At 40.7% G+C, this 18028-nt stretch overlaps 1 protein-coding gene across 3 annotated transcripts in view; it reads right to left on the bottom strand.

Annotated features, from left to right (window-relative positions):
* SATB2 (SATB homeobox 2) overlaps window positions 1-18028 on the bottom strand; it is a 189272-nt gene that overhangs the window by 23050 nt on the left and 148194 nt on the right. For all 3 annotated transcript variants that reach the window (XM_075831206.1, XM_075831208.1, XM_075831207.1), the window contains one exon: window positions 17050-17247. In XM_075831206.1, the coding sequence (XP_075687321.1) occupies window positions 17050-17247 (198 nt within the window). The remainder of the gene's footprint in view (window positions 1-17049; window positions 17248-18028) is intronic.

Here is an 18028-nt window from a genome sequence, read left to right as displayed (position 1 = left end):
TCGCCTACAGGGGGCTGTGTGGCATCGCCTACAGGGGGCTGTGTGGCATCGCCTACAGGGGGCTGTGTGGCATCGCCTACAGGTGGCTGTGTGGCATCGCCTACAGGTGGCTGTGTGGCATCGCCTACAGGGGGCTTGTTGGCATCACGTACAGGGGGCTTGGTGGCATCACCTACAGGAGGCTTGGTGGCATCACCTACAGGGGACTTGGTGGCATTACCTACAGGGGACTTGGTGACATTACCTACAGGGGACTTGATGGCATTACCTACAGGGGGCTGGGTGGCATTACCTGCAGGGGACAGGGTGGCATCGCCTGCAGGGGACAGGGTGGCATCGCCCGCAGGGGGCTGTGTGGCATCACCTACAGGGGGCTGGGTGGCATTACCTACCAGGGGGGCTGTGGCATTATCTACAAAGGGCTGTGTGTGGCAACAAATTTAAATGAAATTCATCCGATTTTAAAACGGACAGGGAAAAAAACGGATGCAAATCGGGTCCAAATCGGCCGTTAAAACCGCAACTCGGCCCGGAACGGAATCGGAACGGATGCAAAACGGATGCAAACCGGCCGGGAAAATCGGCCAAAAACGGCCGATTTTCCCGGCCGACACTCGGACCCTGTCGTGTGAATGAGGCCTAACACTCCTCCTCCTATCTAAACCAACTTCTGGTTTTGGTTAAAAACAAAAAAATGAAAAACTTTCAGGATGCTTAAAGAGGCTCTGTCACCAGATTTTGCAATCCCTATCTGCTATTGCAGCAGATAGGCGCTGCAATGTAGATTACAGTAACATTTTTATTTTTAAAAAACGAGCATTTTTGGCCAAGTTATGACCATTTTTGTATTTATGCAAATGAGGCTTGCAAAAGTCCAAGTGGGCGTGTTTAAAAGTAAAAGTCCAAGTGGGCGTGTATTATGTGCGTACATCGGGGCGTTTTTACTACTTTTACTAGCTGGGCGTTCTGACGAGAAGTATCATCCACTTCTCTTCAGAACGCCCAGCTTCTGGCAGTGCAGACACAGCCGTGTTCTCGAGAGATCACGCTGTGACGTCACTCACAGGTCCTGCATCGTGTCAGACGAGCGAGGACACATCGGCACCAGAGGCTACAGTTGATTCTGCAGCAGCATCAGCGTTTGCAGGTAAGTAGCTACATCGACTTACCTGCTAACGCTGATGCTGCTGCAGAATCAACTGTAGCCTCTGGTGCCGATGTGTCCTCGCTCGTCTGACACGATGCAGGACCTGTGAGTGACGTCACAGCGTGATCTCTCGAGAACACGGCTGTGTCTGCACTGCCAGAAGCTGGGCGTTCTGAAGAGAAGTGGATGATACTTCTCGTCAGAACGCCCAGCAAGTAGTAAAAACGCCCCGATGTACGCACATAATACACGCCCACTTGGACTTTTACTTTTAAACACGCCCACTTGGACTTTTGCAAGCCTCATTTGCATAAATACAAAAATGGTCATAACTTGGCCAAAAATGCTCGTTTTTTAAAAATAAAAACGTTACTGTAATCTACATTGCAGCGCCGATCTGCTGCAATAGCAGATAGGGGTTGCAAAATCTGGTGACAGAGCCTCTTTAAAGTTTCGTCCACAAACAGCATTAACACTGCAGAATTTCTCACCACATTTACTGTGTGAAAAAGTATATGAGAAAAAACCTGGAGAAAAAACATGTGGAAATTGACCAGTGGTACGGATTCTTAATCTATAGCATGTCAATTTCTCTTGCAAAAACGCTGCAGAATTTCCACACTAAAAATCTAGATGGAAATTTTGCAGGGTTTACATGTGTGTGGACATATCCTAAATAGGATTATAAAAAAGGATCTGCTACTCTACAGAAACAGTGCCACACATGTCCATGGGCTGTGTCTGGAATTGCAGTCCAAGCTGGAAAAGTGTTGTGTTGTTTCTAGAAAATAAAATAAAAATTCTAATTCTTGGCAGCCCATTTAAGACGCTGTGGATTAGGATCTAACCACTATATAGTATACCCAATAAATATTAGTAAAGCAAGGAAAAGTAGGTCCATGGCTCAGCATGAGGAAAGTTCTACCCCAACTTAATATCCATACACCAAAAATCTGAGGCACTAGGACTTCAGGATAAATTTGCTGCTTGACAATTTATCAATGGTTAATGAAAGTATTATACACGTAATTAAAAATAGTAAAATCTATTAATAATAAGAGGAAAACATTTTTGGACTTAATCATGTGCAGTTCAAGTACATTACTGTTTAAAGAAGTGTTCAGGGATCCTTAGGGTCTCAAAAATGCCTTGAAGAAGAATATGAAGCCTGCAGCCTGCCAGCTGGACAGCACTTATAAAGAGGCACTTGCATTTTAAATGTACCATCCTGCATGCCAGTAGCTAAGGGTGTTCACTTTTCGATTTGACGTCCCGAAGTATACCTCCGACATAAGTCTATATACCGCTGTGTAGGCTCCCATTGGGCTCCCATTGTGTAAAATGGCTGCGGTATATATTTTTTTAACTGTATGCCTCTGTATTGGAAAGTGCATCAGACTACACTTTCCTATTCAGACAGGTGAATGGGGCCCTATGTATAGCTTTAGCATGCGTGCCTGGAGCTTTCCAGGCTAATATTCTGGATGCAGTTAAAAGCAAAGTGTGAACTGAGCAATGTTAGCAATATCATATACTAGTTCTAGAACCACAAGTACAAAGCACCCAATTCTATGAGTAGCTGAATGTTGTCTCTTTCTGGCTTTGGTCCGTTGCCTGTACGTCTTAGGGTATGTTCACACGGCCTATTTACGGACATAATTCGGGCGTTTTTGCCCCGAATTACGTCTGAAAATAGCGCCTCAATAGCGCTGACAAACATCTGCCCATTGAAAGCAATGGGCAGACGTTTGTCTGTTCACACGAGGCGTATATTTACGCGCCGCTGTCAAATGACGGCGCGTAAATAGACGCCCGCGTCAAAGAAGTGACCTGTCACTTCTTTGGCCGTAATTGGAGCCGTTATTCATTGACTCCAATGAATAGCAGCGCTAATTACGGCCGTAATGGACGCGGCGTTCAAGCGCCTGCACATGCCGGTACGGCTGAAATTACGGGGATGTTTTCAGGCTGAAACATCCCCGTAATTTCAGCCGTAACGGACGCCCTCGTGTGAACATACCCTAATAGTAAATTAATTTGTGAGTGTGTTTGTGAAGTTAATATAGTTAGCTGGGGAAAGGTACTATAAGTCTACTATATTGTTTCTACATAAAATGCTTGTCATGAGTTTTTAGTCTATCTATCTATCTATCTATCTATCTATCTATCTATCTATCTATCTATCTATCTATCTATCTATCTATCTATCTATCTATCTATCTATCTATCTATCTATCTATCATCTATCTATCTATCTATCTATCTATCTTCTATCTTTCTCATATCTATCTACCTATCTAGTAATAGAAAAAAGCAGTACTCAAAGATAAATTCCAAAATGGATATGGGTGCCCAGCAGGTAATCCTGATCCAAGGAGAATGAATGCATATACTCCGGTATGGCAAATAAAAGTGATTTATTTCAAACAGCAAGGGCACGTTCAAACGTGGCGTAATTTTTCCGCTGCAAATGTTGGCGAAGATTTGGGGCAATTACGCAAACAAATCTGCACCAACATTTGCATATTTGACAGGTAATTCAGACGTTGCAGATATCACAGCGGACTTGCCACAGATTTCAGTTTTTGCATTGCAAAGGCTGAAATCCGCAGTGAAATTCCGCTTCTTCTCCGCAACAGACAGTGCATGCTGCGGACTGAAAATTCCGCACTGCAGCCTATGGTCCGCAACGGAGTTTTCCGCAACGTCTGAACTAACTTGCCTAAAAATGTATTGAAACAAATGTAAAAAACGGCCGCTGGAGAATTCCACTGCAGACTGTCCACAGCGGAATTCCACAGCAATTCCGCCACGTGTGAACATGCCCCAAAACAGGATGCAATATTTCTGTCCAACCTTAGGACCTTTTTCAAGCATGCCATACCGGAGTGCTGCGGGATTTCTTTCTATATCTACCTATCTATATATCTATTTTTTTAAATCTATCTATGCTTCATATTCTTGGACATATATTGGAAGATTTGGGAACCGTGATTCGGTTCCTGAGACATGCACCCACTTATAAGTTATACTGGTGCTGCTGGATGGTGGACTTTCTATCTATCATCTATCTATCTATCTATCTATCTATCTATCTATCTATCTATCTATCTATCTCATATCTATCCATCTATCTTGGCAGCCAGTATGGCTTTAATTACAGATCTCACAGAGGTTGTCATCCACCTTTCCCAGACTCCTGAATAGCAAGTCTATATAATCATGCAACAATACTAGTGTGGGGTGTAGCTCTGTCTTGCTAGCCATATTTACCATTCAGTAGTCAGGTAAAGTTGGGTTACAACCTCTCTGACGGCTTTAGATAAGTCATACTAGTTGTCATCCAGCTTTTCCAAAAAGGCCATAGAGAAGAAATGACGTAACTTGGCAGAAGACTACAACACAAGGCCTTACATATTCTGATATTTTTTTCAGCTCCATGGATCCTGAGTTCTCAGGCCTTTTTTTTCCATTGAGCAAAAGTCAGAGAAATGATTTAGAAATATTTATCTTTAAATTATAAAATTTCAGCCTTGAAAACACAAAGTGAAAGTGTGTGGTAAAATGCATATGTTGTAATCAGATATTTGTAACAAGTATATAAAGTGCCCACACTTAGCCATTTGTGGTTGAAATATCATGTACAAAGCTCATTCTGAAAGTAAAATTAGATTTATTCCACAAATGCAGAATTTCATTTTCTGAAACATAAATAGCTATTGCTGGTGTGGCTACCACAGGGTTAAGTTGCCACATTCTGTTAGCGTGTGTCTCTAGCCTGCGACATACTGCAGCCCTCTAGAGTAAGCTGGCATCTCTTACCAGCTGGCTATGGCTCCAACCATTCTCTGTGCACTCCACGGCCACAATAAATATTTAATCCATGCTTTCAGAACTTGCTGACAAGCCCAAACCCAGCCTTGCGTTACAATGTAACATGTCACTGTGAACAGAGATGCAATTGGATGGGGAGTTTGGGCAACATAACCCCATAACTGCTGTAGATTGGTGACAGGCAACTGAATCTGCAGATGAGAAATGTGGTCGCCGCAGTCTCCGGCTGGCTAATAAATATGTAAACTGTAGAAAGAGGACCTCACTTAGTGTTTTGGCTTGTTAAATTGTGTTGTATGGGTCCTATATTATTTCTGTATGTAGAGGAATGTATTAATGGCAAACTATATAATAGTATAGCTATATGTCCACAGCACATATCCTCTATTGTGATATTACATATCTGAACTTTGACATTTTTAACAGGTTTTGCCCACTATAATGCGGTTTCTTTTCCAACCACCTTTTATCCTCTAGGTCTTATATTCTTTATTGGCATTTCAATGTGGAAGAACGCCTATATATGTACAAAAACTCTTAAATCACATTCACTACATCTTTGCTGCTGCAAATCTTGCTTTATAATGAATTTTTGTTGAGATCTGGTAATAGTCTGAGTGGGGTGCTTGCATCTGCCTTCAATGAGGGAATGGTGGATTGGACATACAGGAATGGTGGATTGGATATAGAGGAATGGTGGATTTCACATACAGGAATGGTGGATTGGATATAGAGGAATGGTGGATTGGACATACAGGAATGGTGGATTGGATATAGAGGAATGGTGGATTGGACATACAGGAATGGTGGATTGGACATAAAGTAATGGTGGATTGGATATACAGGAATGGGGGATTGGATATAGAGGAATGGTGGATTGGACATACAGGAATGGTAGATTGTACATACAGGAATGGTGGATTGGATATGGAGGAATCGTAGATTGGACATATATTAATGGTGGATTGGACATACAGGAATGGGGTATTGGACATACGGGAATGGTGGATTGGACATACAGGAATGGTGGATTGGACATACAGGAATGGTGGATTGGACATACAGGAATGGTGGATTGGATATGGAGGAATTGTGGATTGGACATACAGGAATGGTGGATTGGATATAGAGGAATGGTGGATTGGACATACAGGAATGGTGGATTGGATATAGAGGAATGGTGGATTGGACATACAGGAATGGTGGATTGGACATACAGTAATGGTGGATTGGAAATACAGGAATGGGGGGATTGGATATAGAGGAATGGTGGATTGGACATACAGGAATGGTAGATTGGACATACAGGAATGGTGGATTGGACATACAGGAATGGTGGATTGGACATACAGGAATAGTGGATTGGACATACAGGAATGGTGGATTGGACAAACAGGAATGGTGGATTTGACATACAGGAATGGTGGATTAGACATACAGGAATGATGGATTGGACATACAGGAATGGTGGATTGGACATAGAGGAATGGGGGATTGGACATACAGGAATGGGGGATTGGACATACAGGAATGGTGGAATGGATATAGAGGAATGGTGGATTGGACATAGAGGAATGGGGGATTGAACATACAGGAATTGTGGATTGGACATACAGGAATGGTGGATTGGACATACAGGAATGGGGGATTGGACATACAGAAATTGTGGATTGGACATACAGTAATGGTGGATTAGACATACAGGAATGATGGATTGGACATACAGGAATGATGGATTGGACATACAGGAATGGTGGATTGGACATAGAGGAATGGGGGATTGGACATACAGGAATGGTGGATTGGATATGGAGGAATTGTGGATTGGACATACAGGAATGGTGGATTGGATATAGAGGAATGGTGGATTGGACATACAGGAATGGTGGATTGGATATAGAGGAATGGTGGATTGGACATACAGGAATGGTGGATTGGACATACAGTAATGGTGGATTGGAAATACAGGAATGGGGGGATTGGATATAGAGGAATGGTGGATTGGACATACAGGAATGGTAGATTGGACATACAGGAATGGTGGATTGGACATACAGGAATGGTGGATTGGACATACAGGAATGGTGGATTGGACATACAGGAATGGTGGATTGGACATACAGGAATGGTGGATTGGACATACAGGAATGGTGGATTAGACATACAGGAATGATGAATTGGACATACAGGAATGGTGGATTGGACATAGAGGAATGGGGGATTGGACATACAGGAATGGGGGATTGGACATACAGAAATGGTGGAATGGATATAGAGGAATGCTGGATTGGACATAGAGGAATGGGGGATTGAACATACAGGAATTGTGGATTGGACATACAGGAATGGTGGATTGGACATACAGGAATGGGGGATTGGACATACAGAAATTGTGGATTGGACATACAGTAATGGTGGATTAGACATACAGGAATGATGGATTGGACATACAGGAATGATGGATTGGACATACAGGAATGGTGGATTGGACATAGAGGAATGGGGGATTGGACATACAGGAATGGTGGAATGGATATAGAGGAATGGTGGATTGGACATAGAGGAATGGGGGATTGAACATACAGGAATTGTGGATTGGACATACAGGAATGGTGGATTTGGCATACAGTAATGGTGGATTTGACATACAGGAATGGTGGATTGGACATAAAAAATTGTGGATTGGACATACAGGATATTTTGATGTGCTCTTTAGTTTTTTCCCCAAGAGAAACAGCACAGAAACAGAAAAGTTGTCTCGTACTTGTGCCCGTCTCCCCCATAGAAATGAACATGCACATTTTGCTGGACCGATCATATATGTTGCAGTGTCTGCTATATATCTTGCACATCCAAACTCCCAATTTACAACTCCAGTTTTTACATGACAAGAGCAACCATTGAGATACTTACTTTAAAATTAAAGTCATTGTCTCATCACAGACAATCCCCTTAATTTGAGTGGCAGCGATCAGCTCATTGCTGCGGGTCTGGCTCCAAGGATCCCTTGCAAACAGCTGATTTTGTCGGAATAATTAATAAATGTACTGTTGTAATCCACCACAGCGAGAGCCACTGCCTTATTGCAGCTCTCTATTGTGCCTCAAAGAAGCAGGACCCTTGTTTATGACATCTATATGCCCTCTTAGGAACTACTAGAGATGAGCAAATCCATTCTTCACTAATCAATTTCGGTCTGAATTTCCCAAAAGTTTTGGATTCGGACACCTTTTAACAGATTAGAAAAAGGATCACATGAGATCGGGAGGGCTTCCACATAATGCCTTGCAGGCAGCCTTACCAAAATGTGACTCAGATTATCCCTCCCTCTAGCACAGCCAATTAGCCAATTATGGGTATAGGGGAAGTACATTACTAACGCTGGCTTGATGTTAAAGAGCTTGAAAAAGGGTTGGATACAGTCCTAGAAGAGATCAGACACGAGTTTTCAGGGCAAACAGGGCACTTCCGATTTTGGTGAATTTATTCAGACCAAATCGGACGACCGTTTCGAATAAATCATACCCGAATGAATTTTGGAAAATTCGCTCATCTCCAGGGACACACCCTTTAAATATAACTGCTGATAGAAAGTTGCAATGGAGATTTGACCAACCATTTTTAGAATTTATATTGTTAATCGTTAAGTTACAAATTCCATATAAGGATGTGTCATATTCATTTCTTTTCTAGTGTCACAATTATTTCAAAGAATTAATGCAATCTCTAAATGCTGCTGTACAAACCCTTGAGTTGTAAGGTTATATAGTGCTAGAGGCAGCTCTGGCCCTACATTATTCCCTATAGATTGATGCCTTATTCTGATTCTGTAATGTGCTCAGTGACTTCCTATTTACAGGGCAGCTGTATACTTGTAACGTCTGACAGCAGCTGTGCAGGGGTGGCGCAGGGGTGGCGAATGTTACAGTAAACAATAGAGAACATGCAGGTGCTGTCACATTCCGGGGATTCCACAGTCATTAACCTATTTTAAAGCCGTGATTGGCAGCATATCACAGAAGATGGTGCCGGGTGTATGCTGGGGCCCTGATAAGGTATCTCATGGTTATCAGTACAGCCTCACAGAACCTCTTTGGCTTTGCACCCTCACCTGATCAACTGTGCACGACATAGGAGTTTTATGAAGCGAGAGCAATCTACTATTAACTGTACTGTCTATCTTCATTATTGCTTTGAGGTTACCTGGCAGTTCAAAACTTATTTTTTTTTACAGTATTTCCAATTCCCAGTGAGGGCAGCTAATCCTGAAAAGTGGTTTTAAGGCCTCAAACTGTAACCAATACCAATCTGCACCAAATATTGGGGAGATATGCGTTTCAACCCCAGTTTATCAGTAAACCCAATATGGTACTTTCAATGCCTGAAACACACTATTAAACTTCAGCCATTCCAGCACCAGGCACTTAACAATATTTCAATCCCAAATCGCAGGACGCTTTAAGCCCCGCCCCAATTTCACATGGGAAAATTCCAATTTGCACAGGAACACATTTTTATGCAAATTAGCAGAACCACACCCCTTTCGCAGTACTGTTTGCAGGACAATTGGCCAGTATGCACCAGGATAGGGTTAAGTTAGTGCAGTAGGGAGAAAGTTAGAGCAGAATAGGGTGGCTCTTTGAGGAATTGCGGGTGCTGCTGAGAGTCTTCACTAGGTTAGGCCGTACTTTCTCTTTTTTACCTCATTCGTAATTCACATGATTTTATTAAAAAAAATATATAGGGTAAAGTTCCTGTAATTTGACATTGAGGGGTAGTCCAGAATCACAAAAAAATGGGCATCAAATAATAAAATAAAAGCATAATGTAATGACAGGCGGGTAGGGAAACAGACAGTGAGCCCTAATCTACCCACCACTCAGTCCCTGCCTACTTGCAACGACCCACCCTAGGCGACAGGGTACAACTGGGCGACGGTCCCTACGCTCAGTAGATGCACGACAGACAAACAGACAAGGGGACACAAGCAAAGGGAAATGGGGCAGTTGCCCACGGCAACACCGTGAGCAACAAGAGAGGTGAACGAGCCGAGTCAAACCAGGAGTCTACGAGGTACCAAACGCAGAGCAGGAGAGTAGTCAGTAAGCCAGGGTCAGTATGAAGCAAGGTCAAATAGCTAGAAGCTGCAGCAAGGCCAGGAAACCACACAAGAAGAATCACAAGCAAAGGAGGAACAGGAAAGGCAGGTATAAATAGACAGAGGGCGGGAGCTAGCTCCGTCTGGCCAGGCTGCGATAGGCTCTCCCACTCCTAAGCCTGCCATCCTGAGTGGTGGAAGATGGAGTCAGTCTCAGAGACATAGAACCAGGTGCAGACTGATTACCCATGGGCGTATACACAGAAGTTGTGCCTGGCAGATCCTTTACACATAACTTACCTGTTAAATCCTACGCCGAACCAGCACAGTGGTTCCGGTTCTCCCTGTCAGTCTTTTTTTACTTAGTTGCTTCAATGAAGTCAGGCCAACACATACGTGACTACAACCACACGTGTCAACGTGTCATCATCACTGCAGCACAGTAAACAGAGTCCATCGGGGAGCACCTGAGCGGTGGCACTGGTGCGGTGGGGGATTTAACAGGTAAGTAATGCGTCTTTTATTATTGAATGGCATTTCCCTACACCCCCCCCCCCCACCTTGGCCTCTATTTTGGTGATCCCGAACAACCCTTTAATGGGTCCTGATAGGTGCTGGATTATCAAATATACTGCATTATTCAGTTACAGAAAAACATCTAAAAGTCTATGGTGGCTTACATAGTGAATTTTCATGCAAAGTAATTATTTCTGGTCGAATTATAATATCTGTCAAAGTGGGTAAATGCAATCCTACATCTGCCTATTATTGGTGTGATTACAACTACATGCTAAAAATGTTTTACATTTTAGAAGTATTTAAGCACAAAGCGTAATATAGCTGTTAATCCCAAAAAATCACTGCATGTAAACAGTTGCTAAACTATCATATATGCAATGTATTTTTAATGCCTAAAAATCACATTGAATCAGACAACATAAATTGTTGCATGTGGAGCTAGTCTTACTTCTCAGATGACAGAAACTCCCAAAAAATAGTCTAGGATTAAAGGCTATGTACCTTTTGGAAATTATTATTATTTTTATTTTTTTTAATAAAACAGTCTATCAGTGTGCTTGGTGCAACTTTGTAATGTATTTTTATAAAAATGATCTTCACTTTTTAAAATACAGCTGCTTTGTATCCTGTATACAGAGCAGCTGTATCTAGCGCAGAAACCTGAATCCATCAGGTCAGCGGGACTGACGGGTTCAGTGACAGCGGTATACATGCAGGATCCACCTGTTATCGATCACATCTAAGTTCATAACTTAGATGTGATTGATAACAGCTCGATCCTGCGTGTCAGATACACTCAGGAACCGCTGTCACTGAACCCGTCAGTCCCGCTGACCTGACGGATTCAGGTCTCAGCGCAAGATACATCTGCTCTGTATACAGGATACAAAGCAGCTGTATTTCAAAAAGTAAAAATTATTTTTTATAAAAATACATTAAAAAGTTGCACCAAGCACACTGATACACATTTTTATTTTAAAAAAAAATATATGTTTTCAAAGGTGCTAGTACATAGCCATTAAATCTAGTTAAGGAAGTTTTACACTGGGCGATTATCAGGCAGACGAGCGTTCATAGAATGCTCGTTGCCGACAATTGCCATGTGTGAACAGGGCAGCTATCAGCAGATGAACGAGCAAACACTTGATCATCTGCTGGTCGTATCATTTAAAAAAAGTTAAATATTATTTTTGCCGGCAGCACATCTCACTGTGTAAGCAGGGAGATGTGCTGCCTACATGATGATAATGTGTGGGAACGAGCGATCAGAGACGTCCCCATCCATAGCTCCGCGTGACAGGAGTAAACGAGCGCCGATCAACAATGTCTCGTTGATTGGCGCTCACTGCACCGGCCGATTATCGGCCGGTGTAAAAGGGCCTTTAGAATCTCATCATCTGCTATCTGAACATAGAACTCTTCTTCACGTTTTTTGAGATTGCAGATTATCTTGCAGTTCTAAGTCAGAAATAAACACTGGACTTTCAGAATTTCTGGTTTATCAGATGCCAAGTTAAAATAATTGATATTATATAGATAGATTCACTATAATGACAAAATTGTTTCCTTACATACTGTTAATTTGCCTGTGGTTGACAGTATACAATATACCACGGGTAATGAATGTATCCATTGAACAGGTGGAGTAAACATTTTTATGTTAGTTATTCTTTGTTGATAGAATACGTTAAAAAATATAGGTCACAAAGCAAGATAACAACATACATTGTAGACAAAGCAGATGTGTGCGGTAAGAAGTACTAGCGTTATAAACATATATTGGAAGAATCAAAGACCAAATGCATATTATATCTATAAACAATGTATATGTGTTCCTGAAGTAACCCACAAAACATATAGATTAAAGTAAATAACAATGTATGGCCCTGATACAACCATGATATAGTATGCTATATAATTCAGTAACACAGAACAATGCAAATCATGATGTGAAGGGCATGATGCACAGACTCACGTCACAAAAGCCTAAAGAATATACAAAATCTGGAAGGATCATCATTTATCGGTATGATTAAATATATTAGTGATAGAACATTCACAGAGTAATTGGACAAAATTCCAGAGATGAGATGGTCAATACTTTTGTATAAAATTAATAATTCCATACAAATGAATCAAAAATCCTATTCTCAACCTCTACAACACTAAGAACTAATGGACAATATGAAGGCATTTTGGCATCATTAATCCCAAATCAGGTCTAAAGGGGTTGTCCCTTTTGGATAATCCCTTTTTTGTTAGAAACGTGTCCTGATGATAATCTGATCACAGAGTGCCCCCCCCTTCTGGGACCCCCCAGCAAACAGTTGTAATCTATGGGGTAGCCTGGCAGCAAGTGTTTAATGTTCCTGCAGTGCCTCCACAGGAAAAATAAAGCATTACATTATGCCTAGTAGAAATAATGGGCTGCTCATAAAATGCATAGACATACTGGATCCTCCAAAGGGGCTTTTTGTAGGCAGTCTTAGCTCTGGTTAGCAGATAAGTCTTTAATAGCGGACCGCCATCAAGGCAGAATTCCGTAATGCGGTCTATGAAAATGTTTTTTCTAAACCAGACAATCTCTTAAAGGGAATGTATCATCTATAAAAATTTTTTTTACTAATTATAACCAGATAGTGAAACATAATCTTTTTTTCTAATATGTTATATTTTCTGATTGTAGATTTTTTTAGGGCAAGATTTATGAAACAGCCATCTTGTCGAAATAGCTGCTCTGTTAACAGCATTTTGAGATATGCTTTACATTAGCCACGTGGACCATAGGAACCTGTAGACTGGAGATGACTTCTATAGGAGAGTGTTTTAGACATGCTCTCTGACATGTGCAGAGGTCACTGTGCAGAGAAGAAGAGGAGAGCATATATGTCCACCACCTATAGTCAATGATGGATCCAGCATTATCTGCCTCCAGCTTTATGATAGAGGTTTTACCTTTCATTGTTATCTAGTCTGTGATGATGATGAGATGACTACTGATTAGTGATCTCTACAGAACAGGAAGTGTCAGTCAATTATGAGGCTCAGTGGCTAGCGGGAAAACTGCAAGATTTCAGGATTGTTTTTTTTTTTTATAATATTGATAATGACAAAAAAAAAAATCAACCAAAATTCTTAAAGGCTATGTAAATCTTTGAAGCCATTTTAAAAAACAAAAACAAAAGTTTAATGTATGTGTTTTGTCATCCTTAACATTTTTAAAATGTCAAATGTTAAGTATGACAAAACACACATACATTACATTTAAAAAACAAAACTGCTTAAAATGTTTACATAGCCTTTAAAAAAAAAAGTTTAATATAAAAACTGGATTTAAACCATTGGTTGCATTCTGATGACACATTGGCCTTTAAGCTTTGGTATGGTTTATTGGAATGCAAATTTCGTATATGTTATTAACCAAAGAGACAAAACATACATGTCCACAACCCCAAACAAACAGTATAACAGCGGTCCATAGATAGCTGCCCCTACAAATACCATGTAACTGCAGTAATTTTGGATAATGTAAGAGTGTATACCTTCAAAATTATTCAGATACCAAAAATAAGACTGTTATTATTATTATTATTTACATAGAAAGAAAAAAACAACCCCAAAGTCATGACTAACAGGGGCTTAACTAGAGACTGCAGGACCCCTAAATCAGACCACAGTTTAGACACACCAACAAAGACATAGGTTTCCGTTTGCATCACCATTAATTTCAATGGTGACGGATCCGGTAAGGATTCTGTCATTTTGACAAAATCAATACCGTAGTCGACTACGCTATTCATTCCGTCAAAATGACGGAACCCTTGCACAACGGTGACAAATGAAAACCATTGGCACCAGATCTGTCACCATTGAAATCAATGTTGATGCAAACAGAAACCTATGGTTTCCGTTTGGATTCCGTTCATGGGTTCAACTGACGGAAAGCTCAGAAGCCTAACAGATGCAATTAAAAATCCCATTGATTTCAATGGGAATTTAAACGGATCCGTTTTTATCAGTTATTTTAATATAAAAACGGATCAGAGTAACGGATTATACAATGCAAGTGTGAATTTAGCCTTAAATTTTTTGTCTTGGATTAGAAAAAAGGTCTGCTTTTTTTTCCAGAAACAGTGCCAGTGTTGTCCAAAGGCTTTGTCTGGTATTGCCGCTCATAACCAATCAATTAATGGCCCCCTTAAAAAATCTGATATGGTTGTCATGTAACTAAACATGATTGAATAATGCAATGCAAAGCATTTAACTGCTTGCGTGAAGAGAATTTGGGGTCAAAACAGGGTCTGTAGATTGAGTTCATGCTTGCCACAACGGAAACAAATGAACTTTATCTTATCGGCAGTAAGGTGTATTTAAATAAATCCATTATTTTACTTTAATAGCTCTTAATGTAAAATACGGGTAGGTCAAGGATTCCTGTTCAGGGATGTGTCTAATTGAAAAATAGAGACACATTAAAAAACAACAAAAAAACTTGTTCATCAAGAATATGACATTTCACTGTAATTGTTGACAAAGAGAGTTCACAGCCTATTGCAACAAATGAAAAATTACTGATTTGGACAGAATATTAGAATGTGACTATCATTCGTGTGTCTACAGATGTACATACCAGATTTTTCCACTAGCTTAGAATTGCTACCTGCATCTATCAACAAATGGTCTTTGTTGACACAGTGATAGCAGAATATTACAATATTATCTGGCACAGGACAGGTTAAAAGCCTCCCATATCCAGCTAGTCAGATTCTGCCCTTATTGCTTGTATTCTTCATGTACTTTAGCACAGACAAATCTACTCAAGCAATAAGGCCTCTTGCAGTGTAGGCCAGAGGCCATACTTAAACTATGGTAGAAAGGTGAGAAGCAGATCCCCAGTGAGAAGTTTATGAGATAGGAGGCAGGTAAGGCCTCAGAAGCAATTGTAGAGAATGTCTCTAAGGTGCAGCCGAGTTATCGGTAGATAAGACCCTGATCCTGACATGCCACAATCTATCACATTCATATACAGGAAACCCTTTCAATTCTTTAACCTAGTAAAGTGGTCAATCTTTCATGAAGATCAGTGGAAGATACTTTAGGAATGGATTTTTAGTTCAAGTACATTTTCCTTTGTATTAGATGAATAATTTTATATTATGCACAAAAATTCTGACAGCAATGGCCGAAGGGTTCAAATAGTCAGCCATATCCAATGATCGTGTTGTGTATAGAGGCTGGATACGTACAGCTTCTGACCACTGGAAATGCTTGTTATCCAAAAACTTAGCCTACGTTAAAAAGTTGTGTTTCACGCCACCAATCATAATAGAAATTGGAAGGATCATGTTTACCACCCATGTGCCACTGGTGAGATCTATGTAATCTCATTGGTGGCACATTGTTGTAGCCAGATTTTGGCCTCACAGCCAGTAGGTGGTCAGTATGGTGAGACATCAGTCCATCAGTTGACACCTTTAGTATATTGAAACTGTCCTTTTTTAGTTTCCTTATGAGACTCCTTCTTAGGGAAAACTTACTCTCTACTTACAATTCCTTGGAATGGTCTTGCATGATCATTGAAAATTGGGATTTGACTTGACTGAGGACATAGACAGGTCTGAACAAGACTTCTAGTAAAAGATCATACCAAAAGAATTACACAAAGTCTCGTTTGGCTTATTGCTTTTAGATAAATATATTGAGGTTACAGATAATAAGTATGTTATAATAAGGTTATAACACACAACAATGGTCATTTTCCATTGACATGTCTGTAAATATTATTTGCATAAACATCACATTCATGAGGTCAGAACATGACGATTATACATAGGCCCTGGTCATCTCTCCCTGCAGAATTAATCTATCATAGATCACTTTTGGAGGAAGCTCTTGTTCCTACGTCAAGTACTGAATGACTATGAAGTTTATTGCTCGCCCTCTCTTTAAAATGAGGTTCTTCAGCAGCTGAAATGTGAATTATACACTTGTGTCCCAGCTTCTGCAGAACATCATAGTACACACCTCAGTGAAAAAAAGTACACACCTCAGTGGCGGCAAACCTTTCTTTCAGCCATCTCATAGTAATCAATCAATCAATCAATCAATCAATCAATCAATCAATCAATCAATCAATCAATCAATCAATCAATCACTGGTGGACAAGAAACCCCTCTTAGTCTTTAAAAAGAAGTTTCTGCAGCAGCTGAAATGTGTTTTATAAGGAATCTAGAAAATTAAAGTAATATTAGAAGTAACTTTGGACCTGTAAAAACTAACGTGGCCTGTAAAAATGCACTCGACCTGTAGCCTCTTGCTTTTCTATGGTTGCTGAGCTACTTTTTAACCCAACAGTGCTCCTCATAGAATGTACCATATACAGTGGAAATTCACTGCATTGTATTTCTCGGTCAGTATTGTACAGACTGTGTAGACTGTTTGCATTTCTTACCTGCACAGGTTCAGGAGTTAGCTGGACTACATGCTGGATGCGCTCATTATGTTGGTGTCTTGACTCTTCTTCATACACAGCATCTCTTTCATGCTGAGGGAGCCCAAGAAAACGACGAATGGTGCAAAGATTCTCCCACAGTGTACGGTTTTCTGGGCTTGGATTTTCTTTCCAACGGAGAAGTTCACAGAGCCAGCCCTGTAGCAGAGGAATGCATAACACAAAACTATAGCATTCATAGATGGACACTTTTCTAAATTTCACAAAATTCATTGATTTCATCAAGCAGTGTGGTGGCTCAGTGGTAAGCACTGTTGTCTGGGTTCAAATCTGACCAATGCCAACATGGAGTTTGCATGTTCTCCCTGTGTTTTTGCGTGGATGTACTCTGTTTTTTTCCAAAGCTACAAAAAACATACAGATAGGTCATTTAGATTGTAAGCCCCACTGGGGAAGGTTAGTGGTGACAAATTCTACTAGCGCTATGGAATATGGCGGTGCTATATAACCAATAGAAATAAACTGAAATAAATAATAGATAGACTTGATGGATATATATACACTGCGGGTGTGGCAGCAGGACATGTCATCAGCCTTAATGTATTGTTTGTTTTTGCTCCTGATCACATGTTGCAAAATTGTAAGTTACTTGGGCCATAAACAAAAAATACATATGCTTTATCTATAATTGTAATGAATTATGGTAAAATATATTATAAATCAGACAAAGCAAGATCTTAGATGAGTTGAGGGACACCCCAAGCACACATATTATCTATAAGATTATATTAATTTCGTATGAAAAATATACTAAAGGAAATAGGCTTTGCTTATACTTAGGCGGGATTCACACGACCGGGTCGTTCCCGAGCCCGAGTGTCGGCCGGTAAAATCGGCCATTTTGCCCGGCCGGTTTGCATTAAGTTTTGCATCCGTGCCGGGCCGGGCAGATCCGGACAGTGACATCAGCGGCAACTCC

This window comes from Rhinoderma darwinii, chromosome 6, assembly GCF_050947455.1.
Source record: "Rhinoderma darwinii isolate aRhiDar2 chromosome 6, aRhiDar2.hap1, whole genome shotgun sequence".
In the NCBI taxonomy this organism is placed as follows: domain Eukaryota; kingdom Metazoa; phylum Chordata; class Amphibia; order Anura; family Rhinodermatidae; genus Rhinoderma; species Rhinoderma darwinii.
This window is presented reverse-complemented; position numbering and strand designations above follow the sequence as displayed.